Source organism: Elephantulus edwardii, unplaced genomic scaffold (genome assembly GCF_000299155.1).
Source record: "Elephantulus edwardii isolate Elephantulus edwardi_28Jun2011 unplaced genomic scaffold, EleEdw1.0 scaffold00226, whole genome shotgun sequence".
NCBI classification, from domain to species: Eukaryota; Metazoa; Chordata; class Mammalia; order Macroscelidea; family Macroscelididae; genus Elephantulus; species Elephantulus edwardii.
In genome coordinates this window covers 1,067,291-1,091,044 of record NW_006399976.1, presented here as the reverse complement: position 1 = coordinate 1,091,044, position 23,754 = coordinate 1,067,291, and the positions used below count along the sequence as shown (strand labels likewise).

The 23,754-nt window shown below is 49.5% G+C and overlaps 1 protein-coding gene across 1 annotated transcript in view; it reads left to right on the top strand.

Annotated features, from left to right (window-relative positions):
• Positions 1-23,754, top strand: part of MYO9B (myosin IXB) — an 82,927-nt gene that overhangs the window by 22,745 nt on the left and 36,428 nt on the right. Inside the window, 5 exon segments of the mRNA XM_006898320.1 lie at positions 10,405-10,499; positions 15,742-15,804; positions 17,904-18,003; positions 20,188-20,288; positions 22,288-22,417. Of these exon segments, the coding sequence (XP_006898382.1) occupies positions 10,405-10,499; positions 15,742-15,804; positions 17,904-18,003; positions 20,188-20,288; positions 22,288-22,417 (489 nt within the window).

Below are 23,754 nucleotides of genomic sequence, written 5' to 3'. Positions count from 1 at the left end.
TGCAGGAGAGAAAGACCCCAGATGAGATGGATTGATAGAATAATTGGGGCAATGAGGGTAGGTTTGTCAGAATCAGTGAGACTGGCTCAGGAACAGGGCAGGCGTCGGAGCTGCTGTACACTATGCTGTTGTACTGCTGGGTCACTGTGAATCACACACGACTCAACGGTACAGAACAACAGTAGATTGCCCACCCTTCGGAGGTGCCGCTGGATTTAGTCCACCAGTGAGGCAAGGTCTGTGGGTAGACTAGGTTGGGAGAGCTCCTTGATACCAGGTGGACCAGCAGACAGGAAGCTCTGGTGACCTAGTGATAAGGAGCTGCGCTGCCATCCTGCAGGCATGTAGTTCCAACCAACCAGCTACTTTGCCGGAGCAAGGTGGGCAGTCTCTTTCCATATGGTTTGCTGCCTCTGAAAACAGTGCAGGGTCAGCCATGGGTCGGTTCTGACTCAACAGTATGTAACAAGAACAACAACCACCAGCAGACAGAAAAAGGAAAGAGAAGTGCTGTAGTTCTGACATCAGAGAGAGTGGGGTTCAATCAGCTGAGCATTATATATGACAAAGAACATTCTTCATAATACCAAAGCCTCAGTGTACAACGAAGGTACAGTAATCATGAATATCTGTGCACTAAATGTAAGGAGCCCTGGTGGCTCAGTGGTAAGGAGCTGCACTGCCAACCTGAAGGCATGTAGTTCTAATCTACCAGCTACTCTGCTGGAGAAAGATGGACAGTCTTGCCCTGTACAATTACAGTGCCTCTGGGAACCCACTGAAGGGTCAGCTGTGGGTCGATCTTGACTTGTCAGTACACCACCACCACCACCACCACCACAACATGTAATAACTCGGTCTTTGCCCTTACAAAGCAAATACTACAGGAGTTGTGAGAAGAAACAGACAGAAATGCACAGTCAAGGCTTGTCAAGTGAACATAAAATAACCAAGGGGAGGAGATACCCAAACCACATGCTTAAGGAAAACCTGTGGTCATAGGGTGAGCCTTTCACTCCAGTAGATTATACAGCAGTCACAAAAGATACATATCTGATCATGGGAAAACCATCCATTCTAAAAGCAAGACTGTACCAGCAACATTGAGAACTATAAGATTTTTTAAAGGCTCTTCTCTTCCACGGGAGGCCTTCGCACTGCAGTTGCTGCCACCACCATGTCTCTAGTGATCCCTGAGAAGTTCCAGCACATTTTGTGAGTACTCAACACTAACACCGGTGGGCGGCGGAAAAGAGCCTTTGCCGTTACTGCCATTAAGGGTGTAGGGCGAAGACACGCTCATGTGATTTTGAGGAAAGCAGACATTGACCTCACCAAGAGAACAGGAGAGCTTACTGAAGAGGAGGTGGAACGTGTGATCACTATTATGCAGAATCCACACCAGTACAAGATTCCAGACTGATTCTTGAACAGACAAAAAGATGTGAAGGATGGGAAACAGAGTCAGGTTCTGGCCAATGGTCTGGACAACAAGCTTGGCCAAGACCTGGAGCGACTGAAGAAGATCCGTGCCCACAGAGGGCTACGCCACTTTTGGGGCCTTCGAGTTCGAGGCCAGCACACCAAGACCACTGGCCGTTGGGGCCATACTGTGGGTGTGTCCAAGAAGAAATAAGTCTGTAGGCCTTGTCTGTTAATAGTTTATACACCTTCAAAAAAAAAGACTCTTCTACATGGCTTTTTTTTTAAAAAAAAGAAAAAGAGCATCTCTGAACAATTCCTGCATAAAGGGATACGTACTAAAACTCAAACTTCATTCAAGTTGATTCCAACTCATAGCAAGCAACCCAATCGAGTAGAATTGCCTCATGAGGTTTCCAAAGCTGTAACCTTATGGAGGTGGGGTGCCACAACTTATGCCATGGAATGGCTGGTGGGTTTGAACTCCCAGCCTTTCAGTTGGCAGCTGGGTGCTTAACTGCTGTCACTAGGGCTCCCAAAGGAGATTCTGAACAAAAAAAAAAAAAAATTTTAATTAATAGCAAAAACTGCGCGCACACACATACAGAGTACTTGTGGCATAGTATGTTCATGTGCTGTGCAGCTAACTGAAAGAGTCTGTCAGTTCAGGACCAACTCCCAGCTGACCCTTCAGCAGATTTTCAGAAGCTGAAACCCATCCACCATGGGTGGGCCTGCTGGTACATGAAATCCTGGTGACATAGCTTCCAACACATAGCAACACACAAAGCCCCCACAGTAACACAGACTGACAGATGAGTGTCGGGCTCGTCTGCCAGTCCATATTCATATTCTGTACTCAGATTATTCCTCTTTCTTCGTTATTCATCACCCAGCTTTTGCCTACATCCATGGAGGTTGAACATACCATGACTCGGGTGCATCTTAGTCCTCAAAGCAACATCTTTGCTCTTTAACATTTTAAAGAGGTCCTTTGCAGCACATTTGCCCTGTATGATATTAAAGCAGTAATCAGAGGCCATGAATGAGTTTCTGCAGCCACGGACATTAGCACAGCGGAGAACATGAGGAGGCTCAGGATAGGGCAAAGCTGCAGACTTGTTCATGGGGTTACTGTGAGTCTAGTTAACTCAACGGCATGTAACAACTACAGATATTAAAGAAAGAATGAATGAATTTTCCAAAACAAAGATTCTTGCCACTGGGCCTGTTGGCAGCATCATGATAGACATGAAGAGATTGAGATTGTTGACAACTTTAGTTTGCTTGGCTCCACAATCAACACTCTTGGTACCAGCAGCCAGGAAATGAAAAGATGAATTGCGTTGGGAAAGTCTGCTGTCAGAGACATCTCCAGAGTACTGAAGAGTAATGATGTCAGTCGGGAGACTAAAATGCGCCTGATCTGGGCCATGGTCTTCACAAATACTTGTTTGCTATGCATCAGAAAGCTGGACAGTGACTAGGAGAATTGACACTTATGAGCTGTGGTGCTGGAGAAGAGTATTGAATATTCCGTGGACCACTAGGAGAACAAACAGGTTCAGCCTAGAGAGGGTGAAACCAGGCTGCTCCTTGGAGTCAAGGATTCTGAAGCTCCATCTGACATATTCTTGGCATGTTGCAAAGAAGGACCAGTCCTTGGAGAGGAACAGCCCAGGAGAGGAAGATCCTCGATGAGATGGATTAACTCAGTGACTGGAGTAATGGGGGTGGGTGTGTCAGAGACAGTAATGTTGGCTCTGGATAGAGCAGTGTTAGGAGCTGTTGCACATTGGGTCACTATGAGTTGCAAGCGACATGTTAGGACATAACAATGACAGAAAGATTAATAAAAAGACCAAGGAAACGAGTCATTCCCAAAAGGGAATACTTTAGATCTTAATCAGCCAAGATAAGCCCTAGAAAACTGATGGCTTCCTCCAGTAATAACAAAGCATGACCCTCCTTCTTCAAAACTTGATTTGTTCTTTACTTTTTTCGTACATAAACGATCACATGGTTTGTTTATAACCTGAACCAGAATTTGGTGGAAATCTGAGATAAAAATCACGTGTTTTCTGATGGTTTTCATTGTTGAAGACCTGTCCTCCTGCCTTGGATTATTCTGGAACTCTGGCTCCAAAACAACCTGAGTAGTTCAGATAGTTGGATCATGTAAGGAATTACGCTGCCAACCCCACGGCAGGTGGTTTAAATCCACCAGCTGCAAGGACAACATGGACATTGTCCTCCTCTGCAATTTATAGTCTCTAACAACCCCTGGAAGGGCAGCTGTGAGTCAACTCCGACTTAACAATTAGTTGGTGGTGGACAGCAAGGTTGGCAGTACATAGCCACCCAGCAGTTCCAGGAAGAAAGGCCTGGTGAACAGCCTCCATACAAGTTACAGTAGAGCCCAGTTCTGCTCAAACACAGGGAGAACCACGTGTTCGGATTACCCACAGCTGGTCTGCTTTGAGTCTGGTCTTCTCCGCTGGAAGACCTAGCTGCAGCTCGCATGTTTCCTTTGTGCTGTGCTGTTCCGGTTCCAGGTTGGGGGCACGTAGGAGGATGACCTGTATCCTGTTCTCACTGTGCTGTCTGCTTCTTGGCTGCCTGGCTAGGATCTCGCTAGTGACTTGCTGTCGAGGGCTTGCCGAAAGCACCAGGTGCCAAAGAGAACAAAACCAGGAGGCTGGGTTTGGGCCGGATCCCAGGGAGCCTCCACCTCCTCATCTGTGAAATGAGGGCTGCTCAGGATGGTGGTGACTTCCCACTTCCTGCCCTGCACCCATCGGCGGCTGCCAGTGCTTCAGGCTGCATGGAGGGGACAGGGTGCCCTTTCCTGTCCCACACACCTCCATCCTCGACTCCCAGCGCACACCTTACATCCGCATCTGACTCCCATTCATTCTGCCCTGTTTCTCACCTGGACACATGACCTCTGACTGCCTTCTTTGCACAGCAGCTTGGTTGAAAGGCACTCAGCTGTGTTTTCACTTCCTCCTCTTCCTCCTCCACCCCCACTGTCTGCTCCCAGCTCACCCCACATAAGCCCTGCTGCTGTCTTAGTCAGCGATCTCTAAAAAAGCAGAACCAGTGAGATGTATATAAAAAAAGAGAGAATCTGTTAAGGACTTGGTCCATAGGACATTAGGTCAGAAGGCAAGCCTGAGACCCCTGCAGGCTTACTTCCCACGATCCAGGGGGTCAGGGGAGTGAGTGGAAGTGGACAGAGGGGAGAAAGTGAGTGTACATTCTGCCCAAATAACTATTCTGTAGTCTGAAGGTTGTCACATCCTTAAGAAACAGCCCCTTCAGGTGCTGGATTGCATTCGATTATAGTATGGAAAGTCATTTCATTACATTATTTATTAATAATTGTTGTTATGTGCTGTCAAGTGAGAACCGACTCAAAACTGACCCTCCAGTGGATTTTTAAAGGCAGTAAATCACAGAGCCAGGAAATCAAGAGACAAATTGCATTGGGGAAGTCAGCTGTGAGGGACCTCTCAAGAGTACTGAAGAGCAACAATGTCAGGCTGGAGACTAAGGTGCTCCTGATCCAGGCCATAGTCTTCACAATTACATGCTATGCATCAGAGAGTTGGACAGTGACTAGGGATGATAGAGAATTGATGCATTTGAGCTGTGGTGCTGGAGGAGAGTGTTGAATATACCATGGACTGCTAGGAGAACAAACGGGTTTGTCCTGGAGAGGGTGAAGCCAGAATGCTCCTTGGAGTCAAGGATTCTGAAGCTTCATCTGACATACTTTGGGCATGTTGCAAGGAGGGACTGGTCCTTGGAGAGGGACCTCATGTTTGGCAGAGTGAAGGGACGATGGCACAGGAGAGGAAGACCCTCGGTGAGATGGATCGGTTCTGTCACTGGAATGGTGGGGATGAGTGTGTCGGAGACTGTGAGGTTGGCACAGGATAGAATGGCGTTTAGGGCTCTTGTACATAGGGTCGCTGTGAGTCATAAGCGACTTGACAGCACATAACAACAACAACAACAAATCACAGGGCAGGAGATTGCCTGTCTTCCTCCAGAGGAGCATCTGATGGATTTGAATTACATGCCTTTGAGTTAACAGCGCAACTCCTTACTGTTAGGCCACCAGAGCTTCCCTCTTAATTATAGCAGTGTAATAACAGCAGTTAGTAACGATAGCAGTAATTAGGCTAGTTTTTATCCAAACCACTAGGAAAGACATTATTATCATTAGGTGCCATTGAGTCATCACCAACACACAACAATCAGAACAACACGTGCACCAGAAGGAAAACCCTCTCTGATCCTGCACGCCCATCAGTCTCCTCTGGGCTGGAGCCCGCTGTTGCAGGCATTGTGTCAGTTTGTCTCGTTGAAAATCTTCCTCTTTCCCTGACCCTTCACTTTTCTATGCATGATGTCCTCCAGGGACTTGGGCCCTCCTGGTAACATGCCCAGGGTACGGGAGACGAAGCCTCCTCTTCCTTGTGTCTGAGGAACCCTCTCGCTGCACTTGTGGGACATCCTTGTTTGTTCTCTTGGCAGTCCTTAGGATACTCCATACATAATGCTTCTCTGACAGAATTCAAAGGCATCATTTCTCCAGACTTCCTTGTTCAGTGTCCAACTGTCACATGCACATGAAGCAATTGAAAATCCTATGGCTTGGGTCAGACACACTGAGAAATTGTAGCTTAGCCAAAAAAAAAACCATGTAAAAGAGCCTTCCTGTGCCAGAGAGAGATTTTCTGTTCTCTTCTGACTCGGCTCTCGGGCCTGGAGCCTACCGACCTGACTCTTCCTGGGTGCCTCCTGGTTCTGATTCTCTGTGTCCCTGCTGTGTCTCAACGATATTCCCCACCTCCTCATGCTGCACCTCACTTTGGAGCTGTGTCTGAGTCTCGGGTGACATACAAGTCACTGCCAGGTCCGCCCTGACTCACAGTAGCCCCATGTGTCACCGTAGAACCATGCTCCACAGGGCTTTCAATGACTTGCTTTTCAGAAATAGATTTCCAGGCATTTCTTCTGAGTCACATCTTTGTTGTTGTTATGTACTGTTGAGTCACCTGCAACTCATAACTACCCTATATTATAAAGCCCTAAACCCTGCTCTATCCTGTGCCAGTCTTACTGTCTCTGACACACTTATTCTTGTTACCCCAGTCACTGAGTCAGTCCGTCTCATCCAGGGTCTTCCTCTCCTGCATAGTCCCTCCATCCTCCCAAGCATGACCTCCAAGGACTGGTCTCTCCTTACAACATGCCCAGAGTACGTCAGACGAAGCCTCAGAATCCTTGCCTCCAAGGAGCAGCCTGGTCTCACCATCTCCAGGACAAGCCTGTTGAGGCACATCTAGGGGGGCTGAACTCTCCAACCTTTAGTCCTGCATTTGACTGTCATCAACATCTGCACCACGCAGCAGTCCCTGGTTCAAACCTGATGCCATGCCAGCAGGCCACACTGGAGCTTCAGAGGAGGTTGGCAGACCTCCCTGTGCCTCCATTTCCTCACCTGAAAACAAGAACAGGCAGTTACTGCTGGGTGCTGGTGAGTTGGTTCTGACCCGTAGCAACCCTCCTTGCAAGAGAACCAACCCCCGCCCACTCCTGGGTCAGCCAGGCGATCTCTGCTGTGCACAGGCCCGTCGTTGCACCTCCTCCGTGAGTCTGTCTCGATGTGTGTCTTCCTCTTCTTCATTGACTCGCTACCGCGCATGATGGTTTTTCTTCAGAAGCTGGCTGTTCTGGTACCATGCTCAGCATGTATGCAGTTAAGTCTCTCCATCCTTCTCAGGGACACCACAGCTGTGCTTCTGTGACAGACTTCGTTGTTTTTGTAGCGTCCAGGCTGTATTCCACATTCCTCACCAACACAGCAATTCAGAGGCATCACTCCCTCGCCCGTCTAGGCCATCATTCTTTTGGAAGCAGATTGCCAAGTCTTTCTCCCAAGAACCTCCTGGGTGGGTTCGAACCTCTAAGATTTTGGTTAACAGCCCACTGCTTACCTTTTGTGCCACTAGGGCTCCTTCTTCTGGCTCTTCTTTATTCATTGTCCAACTGTCACATTCATTTGAAGCAACTGAAAGTACAGGGGACTTGGGCCAGGCACACTTTAGTCCTCAAGGTGACATGTTTCCTTTTTTTAACATTTGACAAAAAGACCTGGTTTTCGGTGGCCAGTTTTCCAGAAGTAGAGCACCAGGCCTTTGTTCTGTGTGAGTCTTCATTTCAAAGCACTACCCAGACCTAGCCACCAGGGGTGACCCTGCTGGTGTTCTGAAAGTACTGCTTGCATGGTTTTACCAGCTGCTGTGAGTCCTTTCCGGCTCAGGACAGCCTCAGATATGGCGGCGTGGACTGTGTTTTGTGGTGTTTTCGTGGCTGTTTTTACAGAAACAGGTCACCAGACCTTTCCTCTGAGACACACCTCTCGGGGCACTTGAACCTCCAACCTTCACCACTTAACCACTCAGCTTAACTGCTTACAAAACTCAGGGACTCCCAGAGCCTTTATGATTTTGTTTTTTCCTCTCAAGGGTACAGCTTATACTTTAAAAAAATTATACTTCACATTATGAAAGAGGGATGCGCGGATGCCTCCCACAGGAGCATTTGCCAGGGCTGGGGTGTTTCTGGCCTCTGGGGTGGTGGCTTTGGCACCTGCCCTTCCTCCCAGCCTCTTCCCCAAGGCCCCTTCCTCTGGCCTGACCCCTGCTCCCTTCTTCCAGGGGCAGCTTGTGCACTGTGGCCCAGTCGGGAAGGGCAGTAGCACCTCTCGTTGCACATACTGGGCCAGCGTTTCCTAGTTGGCTCAGACGTGTAATCACACAAACCGGATATTTTTAGACGGGCTGTTGAGACATGCTGTGTGCCAAGACCACATACCAGACGCGTAAGGTCACCCCTCCTGGGAGCAGTCCCCAAATGCACATCCAGAGCTGGGACGCTCCCCTCCAGCCAAACTCTGTCCCCACGTCCTCGTCCTGACTGCTTGTCTGGAAATCTCTGTATGCTCTTCAGGGGGGTCTCGAGGTGTCACTCACGATCAGCTACTAGCCAAGAAAGGTGGCAGGTTTGAACCCACCCAGATGTGTCCTCACATCCCTGGGGCTGCTGGGACCAAAACCCCCCAGTGGGCAGCTTTAAGGAGCAGAAGTGATTTCTTCCTGGTTCTGGAGGCTGGAAGCCCCAACAGCTTCCGGAAGGTCCCAGATCTTGAGAGCACTGTGTTCTCTGCAGTCAGACTCAGCTAGACAACAGCCGTTTTTAGGTGATTGTATCGGGAGTTTTTTTTGGGGGGGGGGTGTTGTTTAATGTGGTCCTGGATCCCTCTCTCCAGGGGGAACTCTGATGGCATAGACCGTAGCAAGTTGTACTGCTAACCCCAAAGGCTCGTAGAGGTTCGAATCCACCAGCTGCTCCTTGAGAAAAGATGAACTCTCGCCTCCCATGGTGATTTGCAGCCTCTGAAACCCGATGGTCACCGAGTCAGAATCAGCTCGATGGCAGCATATGATAGTGGCCAGAGGCCGTCTCACCTGTGGTGGCTCACCTGGGAATGCCACACCTGAGGGCCTAGCACCACTCCCCTGGAAAGCCTACCCCAGCCCTCCTGAGCTGCTCCATGCACCCCAGCTCCCCTGCCTGTGGCTTCCTGAGCCCCCTCACAAGATTGCCCTCTAGGGTGGTGGGTCCTGGCCGGGACAGAACCTTTGGGGAGTCTGGGGGTGGGAATGTCCTCTGTTGTAATCTGTGTGCAGGTGAGTCCAAAACCTGGCTAGGGTGAAAACGCTCACTGCTTGGCTGTCTTCCAGAGGGCTCCTGGAGGGTGGGCTGTCCTCACCTCCCCACCCTCAGCCCAAGCAGACCCACAGAGTCTCAGCTGATAGCAGAGCAGGGCCAGCCAGCCAGCTGCTGCTATGAGGAGCCCAGCCAGAAACACAGGAGGCTCCGGGGCCAGGCAGTCTCGAGCACAGCAGCTTACTCTGCCTTTGCAGCCAGAGACAATACGTCAGTGAGCGGACGTGGCTGGGAGCCAATAAAACTTTACTCATGGACACTGACAACAGAATAGCATTTTCGTGAGTCATGAAATCTTGTTCTTATTTGGATTTTTTTTTCTTCCTAAATGTTTAAGATTGAGAATTTATGGTTGTAGAAGTCATTCTGGGGTGTTGAAAGCAGGGACTCACCCAGACTTAGACCACCTTGATCACAGCCACTTTAATGACAACAGCCAAGTGTCCATCCGCATGTGATGCCCAAACCCAGTGTCACACCACACAGTGAAAGTGCCTCTGCCAGAGAGAAGTGAAGCGCTGATGTTGCTCATGGACGAACTTTAAGTGTTGTAGTGAGTGACAAATGCCAGCTATGAAAGGACAGGTGTTCTCTGGTTCCACTTAGGTGAAATGTCCAGGAGCAAAAGGCAGAGACGAGAGGTGGATTTGTAGTTAGCAGGGCCTGGGGGAGGGGATGGAGCCTGACTGCTAAGGGGCATGGATTTCCTTTTGGGGTGATGAGAATGTTCAAGAATAAGATAGAAGCCTTGGTTGCACAGCTTGATGCATGGACTAAATGCCACTGGTTGAAACTGATTATTTTGGCCATCAGCTGGGTACTGCACTGCTAGCCCACAGTCTGAGCGTCTGGGGGTTCAAGGCCACCAGCTTCTTCTCCTCTGAAACCCTCTGGAGGGCCAGCTTGAGTCACTTTCAGTGTGACAGCAGTGAGTCTGAGCGTGATAGTGGTTTTTTCCTTCTTTTTTTAACCACAGTAAAAATGTCAGACACATGCCATCCCGGCCCATAGTCCATAGTGGTGTGCCCAGCCCCTATGGTGAGGAGTGCAGGGTGCTGCCTCCAGTGCCTGCTGCACCCGATATTTCTGGCCTGCTGTGCCCCCAGTGATGGCAGTGTCAGCGATGCACAAGGTCTGGTTCTTGGAGTGAGCCCTCAGCATTCATTTCTGTTTCAGGCTTTTGGCAACGCCAAGACAGCTCACAACAACAACTCCAGCCGCTTCGGGAAGTTCATCCAAGTCAACTACCTGGAGAGCGGAATTGTGCGGGGGTGAGTCGGTCTGGGGTCTCAGCATGGGAGTGCAGCCCTCACAGGTGTCAGTCAGGGTCTCTGTCCCCACGGGCAGAAAGGGGTGAGTGTAGCCATTGTGAGAGCTAGCATCAGTTCAGGATCTTGGGGGTCTCTGTGGTGGGAGGCGGGGTAAGTACTTCCACCGTGGGAGCCTGGCCTCAGTAGAACTCTCGGGTCTCGGGGGTCCTCACAGATGGGAGCAGGCAAGTGGTGGCCTCCTCATCAGTCTGAACCCTTGAGGGTCCCTGTGAAGGGGAGGTGACTCTTTATAGGGACTGAGTGCTGAAACTGGTCATGTAAACCTTTATAGTCTTACAGGGAGCTCTTGTGGCTTCATGGTTAGGAATTGTGCCACCAGCGTTAGGGAAAACATGCAGTTTGGGTGCACTAGCTGCTCCTCAGGAGAGAGATGGACAGTTTCCTCCTGTGCAGTTTGCAGCCTCTGAAAACCTGCTGGGGGGTCAGCTGTGCATTGGCTCCCACTCAACCGTCCATAAAAGCAGTGAACTAAGGGTGATACTAGGTGTGATGTGACGACAGGAGGTCAGTGTGATACACGGATGAAGTGATAGGAAACCTAGGGGCTGCTGTGTGGAGGAGAGGGTAGGGAAGATTGATGAGTAGTTTGGTAAATGTCCAAGTGGATGGATTTATGAGTGGGTGGATGGATGGATGGATGAGTGGAAACATTGTGAGTGAATGAACAAGTGGTTGGATGAATGCAGGTTTTGATTTATGGATGGAAGGTTAATGAATGAGTAGATGGACAGATGGATGGGTGTTGGGATTTATGAGTGAACAGGTAAGTGGACAGCCCAGGTGCTTTCCCCAGTAGCTCATGGCACATTCAAGGAGTGGGATCTGACAAAGTTGGAGATGGGGTGGCGAGCTTGCAGGAGTTCTTCACTGACCAGCCATGGGTCTGAGAGGACTGAGTTCTTCAGAAAGACTTGACATGGCCACTGATGCCACAGCCTTGACAAGCATTCCGGGATGGAGCTAAGGAGTCAGGCTTTAGCTTGCTGCTTTAGGGTACCCTCAGATCACAGGAGCAGAGACAAAATGGGAGCCCTTGATGTGTCAGTGTATTTAACCAAGGAGCTTCCAGGCATTCCACAGGAGGGTGGCAGCTGGAGAGGAAGAATCCACCAGCCGCTCCCTGAGAGAAAGATGGGCACTCTCCTCCCATACAGTTTACTGCCTCTGAAGAACCACTGGAGAAACAATCCAGCTCAATGGCACGTAACAATAGCTGCATTGGGAAAGTCGGCTGTCAGGGATGTCTCCAAAGTGCTGAAAAGCAACCATAGCGGTTTAAAGACTGAAGTGCACCTGATCCAAACCAAGGTCTTTTCAGTTACTTTCTTTGTATCTGAAAGTTGCACAGTGGATAAAAGTATCAGAAGAAGAATCTATGCCTTTGAGTTGTGGTGTTGGGAGAAGAATGCTGAATACTCCATGGACTGCCTGAAGGACAAACAAATAGTCTTGGAAAAAGTGCAACCAGAATGCTCCTTGGAGGCAAGGATGGTGAAACATCTCACATACTTTGGGCATGCTGTCAGGAAGGCCAGTCCTTGGAGAATGACATCGTGCTTGAAAAGGTGGAAGGGTCACAAAGGAGAGGAAGACCCTTAATGACATGAATTGGCACAGTGACTGTGAAAGGGGGCTCGAGTGTGTTAGAGACGAGGAGGATGATAGAGGAGAGGGCAGGGTTCAGAGCCACTGTTCATAGGGTCGCTATGGAGTGGCAGTGGACTCGACAGCACTTAACAACAACAAGGGCCATGGTCTTAGGGTTTCCCCCAGTCTCTGGCAGATAGTGAGTCTTCTATATCATTTTAAATTTATTTCTGTTTTCCACCTACTCTGCCCAGACCTTCCATGGGGTCCCAACCATATGGCCCCACGTGCGAAAACCACGGCTCTCTCTGCTTCTCCTGGTCTCAAGATAAAGGAATCTGAGCTTCGTGTGGCCCATTAGCCCTTTGTACTAATTAGTTCCTTGATGATATTTTCCCTTCCTCATGACTCTAGACCAGGAGAGAATAGAGTAGTTGCATCTGAGGCGACCAGCCATGGGACTTGTGAGGTTTCGGTGGGCAGCAGGGTGAGGAGCCCTGACCTGCAGTTGAGGAGGCCCAAGGACTGGTGTCAGGAAACAACAAGCAGTAACGAGGGGCCATCGAGAACAAAGAACAGAAACTGGGAGCTGACCTGTAGCTTCTCACCAGCAGGGTGGGCAGGTTTCGGCCAAGCTCCCAGACTAAGACAGACTAGGAAGAAAGGCCTGGCGATCTACTTCTGAAAAGCATGAAAACTGTGGGCCACCATAGACCGTATTCTAATTCGCTTGCTTTGGGCTGGCTGGGAGATCAGTTGCCAGAGGAAAACACAAAGCCATGTGTCAAAGTAGAACTGGGCCCCATAGAGGTTTCAGTGATGGCATTTTCAGAAGTTGATCACCAGGTCTTTCTTTCAAGGCACCTCTGAGGGGACTTGAACCTCCACATGTTCAGATAGCCTCCAAAGCAAGCACATTCTCCATGTGCACCACCCTCCTTCCCAGCGCCCTCCTTTTCCTCCTAGCCCCCGTCTCAGGCGTCCTTGGGGGCTTTAACAAGTACTGGCACGCCAGGTAGTCTAGAGGGAGCCCTGGTGGCGTAGTCCACAGGCATTTGTGCCACTGATCCAAAGCCCATGCAGCTCTAGAGTTGGAATCCACCAGCGACTCCCTGAGAGAGAGAGAGGCAGCCTTCTCCAGGCAGTTTACAACCTCCAGAAACCAGCTGGAGGGTCAGCTATGAGTCAGTTCTGACTTGAAGGCAGGGAGTGAATGAGATCATCTAGCGTGACCTCATCTCAAGGCTTTTGACTTCACCACATCTACAGAGACCCCATTGCCAAATAAGGCCCCATGCACAAGTCTGGAAGCGCGGACGTACTTTCATGTAGGGTCACCGTTCACCCCACAGGGAATCCGTGGGTACGCAAGTAGAGCAGGGCTCAGTCCCCAAGGGGAGGGCCGGTGAATGTCTATGCTGAGAGATGCGTTGGGACCAGAGTTTACCAGTGGTTGCAGGGCAGAAAGCGGCAAAATGGGAGTTGTTGGTTAAAGAGCACTGAGTTTCTGCTCATTGTTGCTGTTTGCTGCTGTCATATCAGCCCCTGACTCAGGGCAACCCCATGTACAGCAGAAATGTTTCCCAGTTCAACAGCCATCTCCACGGGCAGCTGCAGGTTAAGCCATTGTAATCCATGAAGAGGTTTTTGGCTGGCTGATTTTTTATTTTTTATTTTTTTAAATTAATCTGCAGACCTTTCTTCCCAGTCTGTCTTAATCCTGAAGCACTGCTGACCTTAGCAGTGTACAGATCTTCCAAGAGAGACAAGTAGTAGTGGCTGTGCTTGAGGGTCTTGGTCAGGAATTGAACCAGGGTCTGCTGCACAGCAGAATTTTCCCACTAACGAAATCTCCACTGCCCTCCATGCCTTCGTAAAACTGTTTTAAAAAGAGGCAAGCTCTGGTGGCCTAATGGCTAGAAGCTGCCCTGCAGCCTTAGAGGTGCGTGGTTCGAATCCACGAGATGCTCTGCTGGAGAAGGAGAGACAGTCTCCTCCTGTACCAGTCAGATCCAATTTCACACACACACACACACACACACACACACACACACAGACAAATAAAATATAAAAAAAAAAGTAGGCAAAAGAGATCAGGTATGTTAAACTTAGCAGGAGGGAAAATTTCATTCCTGGGAGGGTGTTAGTGGAGTAGAGATAAACTTCAGGTGTCAACTGTGAACAAATTGTTAACACCATGCCCCGTCCCACCATGCTGGCAGAGTGGCCCTCTGTGCTCACCAACCTGGACCTGGGACCCCATGTCCGTCAGTCACGTCCAGTTCACAGAGGGCCCGGGTCTGGGCAGCACCAGTGTCTGGCCAAGTTCTTTGTATAGCAGTTCAAGCTCATAGCAATGGGTAGGATAGTATTTGGGATGATTTTTTTCCCTTTTAATGTGTGTATATGTATAATGTGGAGTTCAAGTAGTGTTGGTTGTTATGTATTGTGCTACTAGCCAAAAAGTCAGCAGTTCAAATCCACCAGCCACAGGTTACGCACATAAATATTTATAGCCTCAGAAGCCCAACAGAGAGTCCCTCTGAGGCAGCATTGGTTTGATTATTTACATTGGAAGAAGCCCTGGTGGCACAATCATTTAAGTGCTTCATGGGTAATGAGTTGGCAGTTAAAACCCGCTCACTACTTTGCCAGGAAAAATACCTGATGGTTTGTTCACCTAAATAAACCTGCTGGACTGTTGTCACCTGAAGCCGCCAGGAGTCACACAGTCTACTTGTGGGCACAAAATAGTGTGGTTTCCGTCGTGGAGTCCCTGAGTGCGGCAAATGGTGAACATGCTCCCCTGCTAACCTGAAGGATGCAGGTTTGAGTCCACCCAGAGACACTTCAGAAGAAGTGATGATGGCCTGGTGATCTACTTGTAAACAGCTAGCCATTGAAAACCCTAGAGTCCACAGACATTTGCCCCTGGACGCAATGGCTCTCAGAAGCTTAGTGGAGTCAGGCTGGGTTAGTGGTTGGAGGGGAAACACACAGAAACACAAGCAAACATACACAGAGTCATGTGTCAGCTTAGCAACTAAGTTGCAGTTGGTTTGGTTTGGTTTGGTTTTAGTTATTTTCACTCTGTCAAAGGAAGTTAATGTATAGCTAACTGGACCACAGGTGCCTTGTTTTGCCAAAACTCCTGTCCCAGAAACACCACAAGTGGGTGGCTTTAAGGAACAGACATTTCTCTCCTCACAGCTCAGGAGGCTGCAAGTCCAAACTCAGAACGCCGGCTCTCCGGGGCTCAGGGCTTGTCTCAGCTTCCCTCACTGGCCGGCCTCAGCATCCCTGGGCTGATGACTGCTCTGAACCACCTTCTCCAGATAGCATCAGTCAGCACCTCGTGAAGACTTTCTTGTGTGTCTGATCTGATCTTTCATATCTCAGAAGGCATTTGGCTAAGGCAGTGATAAACCTTAATGAACACAACAGAGAAAACTCTTGTCCCCAGATGGTATCCCCCAGGTGTAAGGGTCAGAATTACAGCACAGATCTGGGAGGGGACACCAAGTAGTAAAAGACATTGTAGTCTTCTAAGAAAAAGATACTAAAATTCACATTTTGATGCTTTCCCCTTTCACAGAGCTATTGTCGAAAAATACCTGCTTGAGAAGTCTCGCCTGGTCTCTCAGGAGAAGGATGAGAGGTAGGAAGGTGCCTTTCCCTCACCAGTCTTTGAGCATCCCTCCCCCCATGCCTAGGGCGCTCTGATGCTTTAGATGTAAGGATTTGCGCTGCTAGTCCAGGGGTATGTGGTTCCAGTAGCTCTGAGGGAGTAAGATGGGCAGTCTCCTCCCGTGTGATTTACTGCCTCTTAAAACCCACTGGAGGGGAGTCCAGAACGAAGGTCACATAGCGGAGTGAACTTGGGTGGAGGCTTTGTATAACAATGAAAGAATTTTTCTTTTACTTTTTTTTCCTTCTTTTACTTTTTAAAGAGTTGAACTGGGAAGGGTGGGCAGAGAGAATGTGCAACAATGAATGAATGGAAGTCCAAAGTCTGTAAATAAAATTAATAATAATAAAAAAAGATTTTAAAATACCCACTGGAGGATCTACTATTGGTTGGTTCCAACTTGGCGGTACACCACACAAACCTCGCTTATCAGCGCAGAGGAGAGGAGATGCTTGGGCACTGTTAGGCATCTTACTATTAGGCAGAATGCACAATGACAGTTGCTTTGGTTAACAGTTTGAAGATTAGAGAGTCCTTTTAAAAAACACAAGATCATTTCCATCAACTTGATGGCAGTGACCCTCTGCCAGTTTTCCAAGGCTGTAAATCCTAACGGGAGGCAACTGCCCATCTTTCTCCCAAGGAGCGGCTGGTATATTTGAACCGGATACACACAGGGCCTTTGGGTTAGCAGTGCAACTTGTTTTGGACTAAGACCCCACCAAGAGCTCTCTTATGGAGTCCCCAGGCACCTCAGAAAAAACGTCTGTCACCAGCCATTGGGAAGCCTGGTGGATTGCCAGCATGGAGTCACCATGAGTCAATGTCGACCTGACAGCAGGTCTTAGCACCGCCTTGTAAAGTGTACATTCTGAGATCAGCAGCAGGCCTCAGGAGGACATGGCATTTGGGGACCCTGACTCATTCCTGAGAAGGGGACCCTCTTTTCTGAGATCTTCCCCCAGCCAGGCCAGCTCTCATAGCTGCAAGCATGTGTTCATACGACCTAAGCCACTTTCATCCCTCCTCCGGGTTCTGCCTGGAGTGGGTGTCCAGATGCCTGCCAGAACCTGGTGAGGTCAGCAGACAGACGTGCTCCTGAGCAGATAGATAATCCTGCTGCCCAAGAAGGCTTTAAAAAGAAAACCAACTGGCAAAACCTACAGAACAAACGCACTACTCCAGTTTCCACAAGCCTGGTTCCATGACACCGATTACATCTCTGAGCTGGTCTTTCTATCCTTTTCCAAATTGTTCCACCACCATGAATATGACTCAGGTTCCCTAAGCAACCCCCTTTTCCCTCCGCACGTCTGCTCCCGATAACTGTTGTGAATTTGCGGTCTGTGTATTTGCTTATTCAGAGAAATGAGACCATATGGTATCTGCCCCTTTTGGATTAGCTTCATTCGCTCCGGGAGTCCTAGTGACATACTGTGTAACATGTCAGGTTGCTAACCAAAAGGCTGGTGGTTCGAATCCACCACCCACTCCTAGGGAGAAAGATGGGCAGTCTCCTCCCATTAGGATTTACAGCCTCAGAAACCCAAGGGTCTGAAGGGCTGTCACAGGTCTGAATCAAAAGGCAGGAGGTTTGTTAATAGTTCTTTTTCTTCCCTCAGCATGATGTTTTCAAAGCGTGCATCAGGATTTTCATTTATGCTAAGAAGGCTATTTTTTAAAAGATGTAACAAGAACCAACTTACTGCTTTAAATTCCTGCATATTTAGGGTCCTTTTTCTTCCCTGACTTAGTCCCTGGGTGGTACAAACAGATTGCACTCAAATATTCATCTCAAGGTTAATGGTTTGTGTCCACCCAGAGGTGCCACGGAATAAAGGACTGACAATCCGTTTCTGAAATACCACAGCCCAGAGAAACCAGTGGAGCTCAGCTCCTCTCCAAAACAGAAGGGGTCGCTTTGAGTCAAGATTGACTCAGCAGTAGAAGGCTTGGTTTCTTGGTTTTTTTCCTCCCTGGAACAGTCTCTGGAGCAGTGTTAGAGGTGGTTTGAAGAGCAGCTGTTGCTCAACCCCAGAAACGCCTTTTCTCTCCCACCATGGCCGCAGGAACTACCATGTGTTCTATTACTTGTTGCTTGGGGTCAGCGAGGAAGAACGCCAGGAATTCCAACTCAGGCAGCCGGAAGATTACTTCTACCTCAACCAGGTAAACAGCTCCGAGTCGGGCCACAAACGCCTTCTCTGTTCCCCGCCTGCTGTTTTGGGCCACCAGGTGCCCCGAGGTCATCTGCCCCTGCCATCTTTGGCTCCCAGGCCGACTCCATGGAGCCAGGGGACGTGGCACAAAGGACCCATTGATTCTCTAGCCCCACCCCTAGGCGCCAGCTGGAATCCTCCCTCAGAAGCACCCAGGGTCCTGATGTGCACAGAGTTTGCCAGGCTGCAGAGGCAACTTGCCACAGAACTGTCTTCACCCTGCATGCCAGTCATGGGTTCAGGGCCACCCTCACTTCCTACCAACTGGCTATCGTCTCAGAGGCCCTGAGGCTGATCTTTCGCAGGGACAACTTCATGGAGCCCAGGGAAGCACTGTCCATAATACTGGCTGTTTTATTTCCGCAAGAGTACACCAGCTGATAGGGGAGGCTCATGGGACAGGGTCTGGGACCATCCCTGCTCTGAGTGACAGCCACTAGGTCCCACTGACACCTACGCAGAGAGCCAATGACCAGCAGACCCCCACACCCACCCCAGCTCAGAGTCAAGGGTTCTGATTGAATCAACAATGAACTCAGCATGATCGGCTGCCCTCTCCTGGCTGGCCTTTAATCTCCACTCCCTGCAGAGCCCAGGACCAACACTTAGGGGCCCATGGCGCCCAGTCAACAACTCATATTATTGGGCTCTTACCTCAGTTTTCTAGTGCTGCTGTGTCAATAGAAATACCAGGAACATAAATTCTTTTCTCAAACATAAATTCTTTTCTGGTTATTCAGGAGACTGAATTGAGGGCGTGGTCCTGAGGAGCCTTGCCTTGTTGGTCTCAGCTCCTAGTAGCTGCCTGCAATCTTTGGCACTTCTGGATTAGAAACACCTGTCGCTTTGCTCATCAGCTGAAGTCTGGCCACCCCTGTGTCTAATCCACTCTTAGACCAGAGTTAGGACCACCCTACGCTGATACGACCTCATTAACACAACAGAGATAATTACTCCAGAAAAAGTAAAGGAGCTAACATAATATTGTGGAGAAACAGTTCAGGCTATAACAGTTGTTTTATTAGAGGCCAAATCCCCAAGCTAGAGATGCTCTAATCAGACAGAATTTTCCAGGAGCCGAGGGCCACTGCTCAACCTTGACTTGGAGCCCTGGGGGTGCTGTGGGTAAACACATTCAGCTGCTAGCTGACTGGTTAGCAGTTCGGGCCCACCAGCCGCTCCAAGGAATAAAGATGTAGCAATCTGCTTTTGTAAGATTTACAGCCGTGAAAACGCAGCGGAACAGTTAGAGGGTCGCTGTGAGAATTGACTCGAGGCCGTGGGATTTTAGCTCTTCACTGCTGCCTTCATTTCCTGAGGCCGCCGTAACTGAAATACCATGCGTGGGTGGCTCTGAAGAAGAGGAATTTGTTGCCTTAGAATTTTGAGGTCAGGAAGTCTTGAGTTTGGGGTGTCAGCAGCACTGTGCTTTTTCTCTGCTTGCTCGTCTCCTCCCCCCAACTGCCCCAGGCGTTCCTGGGCATTCCTCCGCCGTGGACAGACCTCACGCGGTGGGCGCCTTCTCCAAGTGGGTCTCTCTCTTCCTATTTCCCTTTGTTTTTGTTTCCTATTTTCCCTGAGTATCCTACAGCTTCTATAACGCAGACCCCACAGATGGGTGACGTTTCTAAAGAACAGAAGTTCATTTTCTCCTAGTTCTGGAGGCTAGACATCCATATGGGGGTCTCAGCTGTGTGGATGTTTTCCCAGGCGATCCTAGGTTCTCGGTGTCTGCCCGCCTGCATCGGTGTGTTTCCATGCTGCTCTCATAACTCAGAAGGGGCTGGTTTTAGGGTCCGCTGGCCTACTGGTAAGGAGCTGTGCTGCCAACCCAAAGGCACACAGTTTAGATCCACTAGTTGTTCCACTGGAAAAAGATGGACCGTCTCCTTCCCTATGACTTACTGCCTCTGAAAACCCGCTGAAGAGTCAGCTATGAGTCAGTTCCAAGTCAGTGGTACACAACAGCAACCACAACTACTGTGGTACAGTGTCATTACCCTGAACAATAACAGCTACTCAGAAAAACCCCGACTCCCCTGATAAGGCTCCCTCCACAGTACAAGGCTGAGGCTTCACCCTCCTTTGTGAGGGCCCCCCTCTAGTCCCAGTCATTCAACACCCTGTGTTCCAGCATAACTTGAAGATTGAGGACGCAGAGGACCTGAAGCATGACTTCGAGCGCCTCAAGCAGGCCATGGAGATGGTGGGCTTCCTGCCGGCCACCAAGAAACAGTGAGTGTCCACACTGGGTTCACCCCGCATCCCCACAACATCTGCGAGGAAGGTGCGGGTGGGCACCACCTTTGGGGACCCCACAGTGGCTGCTTCCACTCCAGTTAGGTGCAGCAAACCAAACCACGTACTTTTACAAGTGGCTGGCTAAGGACTGTAAAGTTGGATGGTCCGCTCCACCCAGTGGTACTGAGGAAGAAAGGCCTGGTGATCCGATCCCATAAAGAGCACAGCTAAGAAAACACTGGGGTGCTCAGTTCTACTCTGTAACCCATGGGGTCGCTGTGAGTCCAGATGAGCTCAACAGCACCGGCTTCTGTTGCTGTGTGCACTGACACTGAGGGCACTCCAGCACCCCAGCACTACCTTAGTGACAGGCCCAACACAGGTACATATGGCCTCACCGATGTCACCTTCACACCATTGGCAGTGTGGGCAGGGACTGAAGGGTCCTGAGGGCCACATGTCCACTTCCTGGGCCCAGATGCTACATACGGGCATCTGAAAAACAAAACATAGAAACGCCCAGACTTACTGGTCCAGTGGAGACTGGTGGACTCCCTCCCAACTCTAACCCTCAGTCAGTCTTCAAACCTGCACCTCAAACTCAGTCTTGTGAGTTTGCTTTCAGTCAAACAATAGACAGGCCTATGAGTTGACAGCACTCACACCAGGAGGCACTCTCTCCAACCCTGTAAGGTCAGAGAGCAGCATTGCCCAAGGAAAAAAGCCCAGGAGAGAGCAAGGGGCAGGCGGGGACAAGGGGGGCATTTGATTGCATTGTGAGTATTGTCATTAATGTTATTAAACAAAATGGGTGTGAATGGTTGCTTGAACAACCAGTTTGCTTTGTAAACTTACACTCAAAGCACATTTTTTTAAAACCCCTACGTGCCCAGCTCCATTCAGATACCCTTGAGGTCACCGTGACTAGGAGGAGTCGGTTCAACAGCGGCTGGTGAGAGGGAAGCAAATTAATGTCAGTGTGACATGAAAAACGTAATGGATCGGTACCCTTTGTGTTCACACCTCAGAACTGAATGCTAGATAAAACAATCCCTCTGTTAAAAAAATACATTTTTATTTCATTTTCCTACAGTTAAAAAAATTATTCTTCATAATGCTCATGGACTTGAGAAAAAGTCTAAAATTGGTGTCCCCAATTGGCTGGTACAAAATTAAAAGCTCCAGTGCTGGCCGACAAAACTGACCTGTACAGAAGTGCCTCAGAGGAAAGGCCTGATGATCTGCTAGGAAAGAAAGAGCCTTGAAAACCTGTGGAGATGTTAACTGCGTGCTGGGAGTCACCTGGAGTCAAAATCAGCTAAACAATAATTAAGCAGCAATTTCGGGAGGGGAAATTTAAAATACTCTGGGAGCTGGAACTCGGCAGGACCACCTTGTCCTCTCTGGCTTTTGAAGTTTTCTGCCCTTGGCAGTGAACATGCAGTCTAACCCCATTTCTAGTATTTCTTTTTGTGAAAATTGTCAGAATCTTCCTATTCTGACAGGTTTCTGCCTTAAACAGTTTCTGGCTCTCACAGGTTTTACTATATTTAATAGAAGAACGTGCAGGAGGCTTAAGCATCAGAGATTGTGAGGACGGCACGGGGTAGGACACTGCTGAGACAAATTGTTCACAGGGTCGCTTATGAGTCTACTCGACTCTGCAGCACTTAACAGTAATATAGAAAAAGGGGGAAATTAACCAGGCTTCCAATATTTTACAGTATGAGTGTTTGATACTTTGGTATATATTCTTCCTGAATCTTGTGTTTGTTTTTAATATTTTTAAAGGCCTTCTCTTGCTTTAAAAAAAAAAAAGAAAATTGAGAGGAGCTCACAGAATAAGGAGTTCTCAGTCAAAGGACCCAACCTTTCTCAGATTTTGTTCTGATGGGTACTCACTAGTTTTCCTAATGAAGGGTTGGTTTTGTGGAACTTTCTAGAGCCTCACAATAGCAAGGACGATTCTAATGGGGCCCCTTTTCTTCCCAAGGATTTTCTCTGTCCTCTCAGCCATCCTGTACCTGGGCAACGTCACCTACAAGAAGAGGGCCACAGGCCGTGATGAGGGGCTGGAGGTCGGACCCCCGGAGGTGCTAGACACGCTCTCCCAACTCCTCAAGGTATCACCTGCCATCCTGCCTGAGTCTCCACCCTGAGCCTGGACAATGAGGGCGGCCAGCACCCGGGACTTCCTGCTCACCCACACTTTCATAACCAGGCCTGCATGCCACTTCCTCCCGGCCTCCACCATTTACCTTCCTCATTTCTGGTGACCTCACTGGGTGGAGGGGGAACACGCCATGCTGTAGCTGTAGCTCTCAGGTCTCCAGGGAAAGGCTCCATAAATGATAATGTGATCTGCAAGGTCCTAGGTCCAGGGGCCTCACCGGGGCACTTCTTCCCCCTCAACAGCATCTGTAATTGTCATGGGGCAGGGCGAGCTCTGGTGGGCTGCCAACCCAGAGACCCACAGTTCAGATCCACTAACTCCACTGGAGGAGAAAGATGGTGAAATCTCCCACACGGTTTACATCCTCTGAATGCTTGCTGGGTTCAGAGGCTGTGAGTGGGTTCCTACTTGACAAGCACATGTGGCAGGAGGAGGGGAGGAAACAGTGACATAAAGTGGGTGGAAGCCAGGGAAGTTGCCCAGCACTCTACAGAGCAGGGCACCCCCACCATGGAGAATGATTTAGAGCCATATTATCAGCAGTGCTGAGTGGGAGAAACCTTGCTTTAGCTTGAGAGAACCTGTCTATCTGTCTGTCTGACTGTCTAGCTGTTTCCACACCCGCCTGCTTATCTGCTCACCTATTTATCTGTTCATCTGCCTTCTCACCTAATTCTGTCCACCTGCCTGCCTCCCTCCATGTCTTATTCCTGCCTACCTATGTGTGTGTCTTTCTAGTTTCCTGCTTCTCAGCCAAGAATTATTTCAACCTCCAAAGCCACTCTTCTGTATCTGGGGGTATTTTTTGGTTATAATGACAGGCAGCAGCGGGTAGGGACCAGGGGTTACTACTCAGATCCACTGAGAGAAGGCTCCTTACCAGCCTGAAAGATCTAGTGTGAGTCCCAACACACAGAGAGTGATCTAGAATCAAATGCCACGTTCCCAGATCAGAGGCCGTGGCCAATCGATGGGTGTGGATCAGCTGGAAAATGATTGCAAGCTCCCACTCCTACAGACAGAGAGGGCTTGGTAGTCAGGTCTCTGAAGGACTGTCCTCAGAGTAGGGTCCACGTTCAGCCTCAGCAGTGGCTCTGAATGTGGGTCACAGATGCCATGCGGCCCCATAGCTGCTCATACACCCAAGACGGCTTGACCACAGCCTGGGCTGGCAGCGATGAGCATAGAGCCAGCCCACGAATGAGAATTCCACAACCCACAGGCAGTACCCCTCCTGATAGAGTTTTGGGTCTGTCCCCCTTCTTCTGAGGGGACCGGAAGGAATGC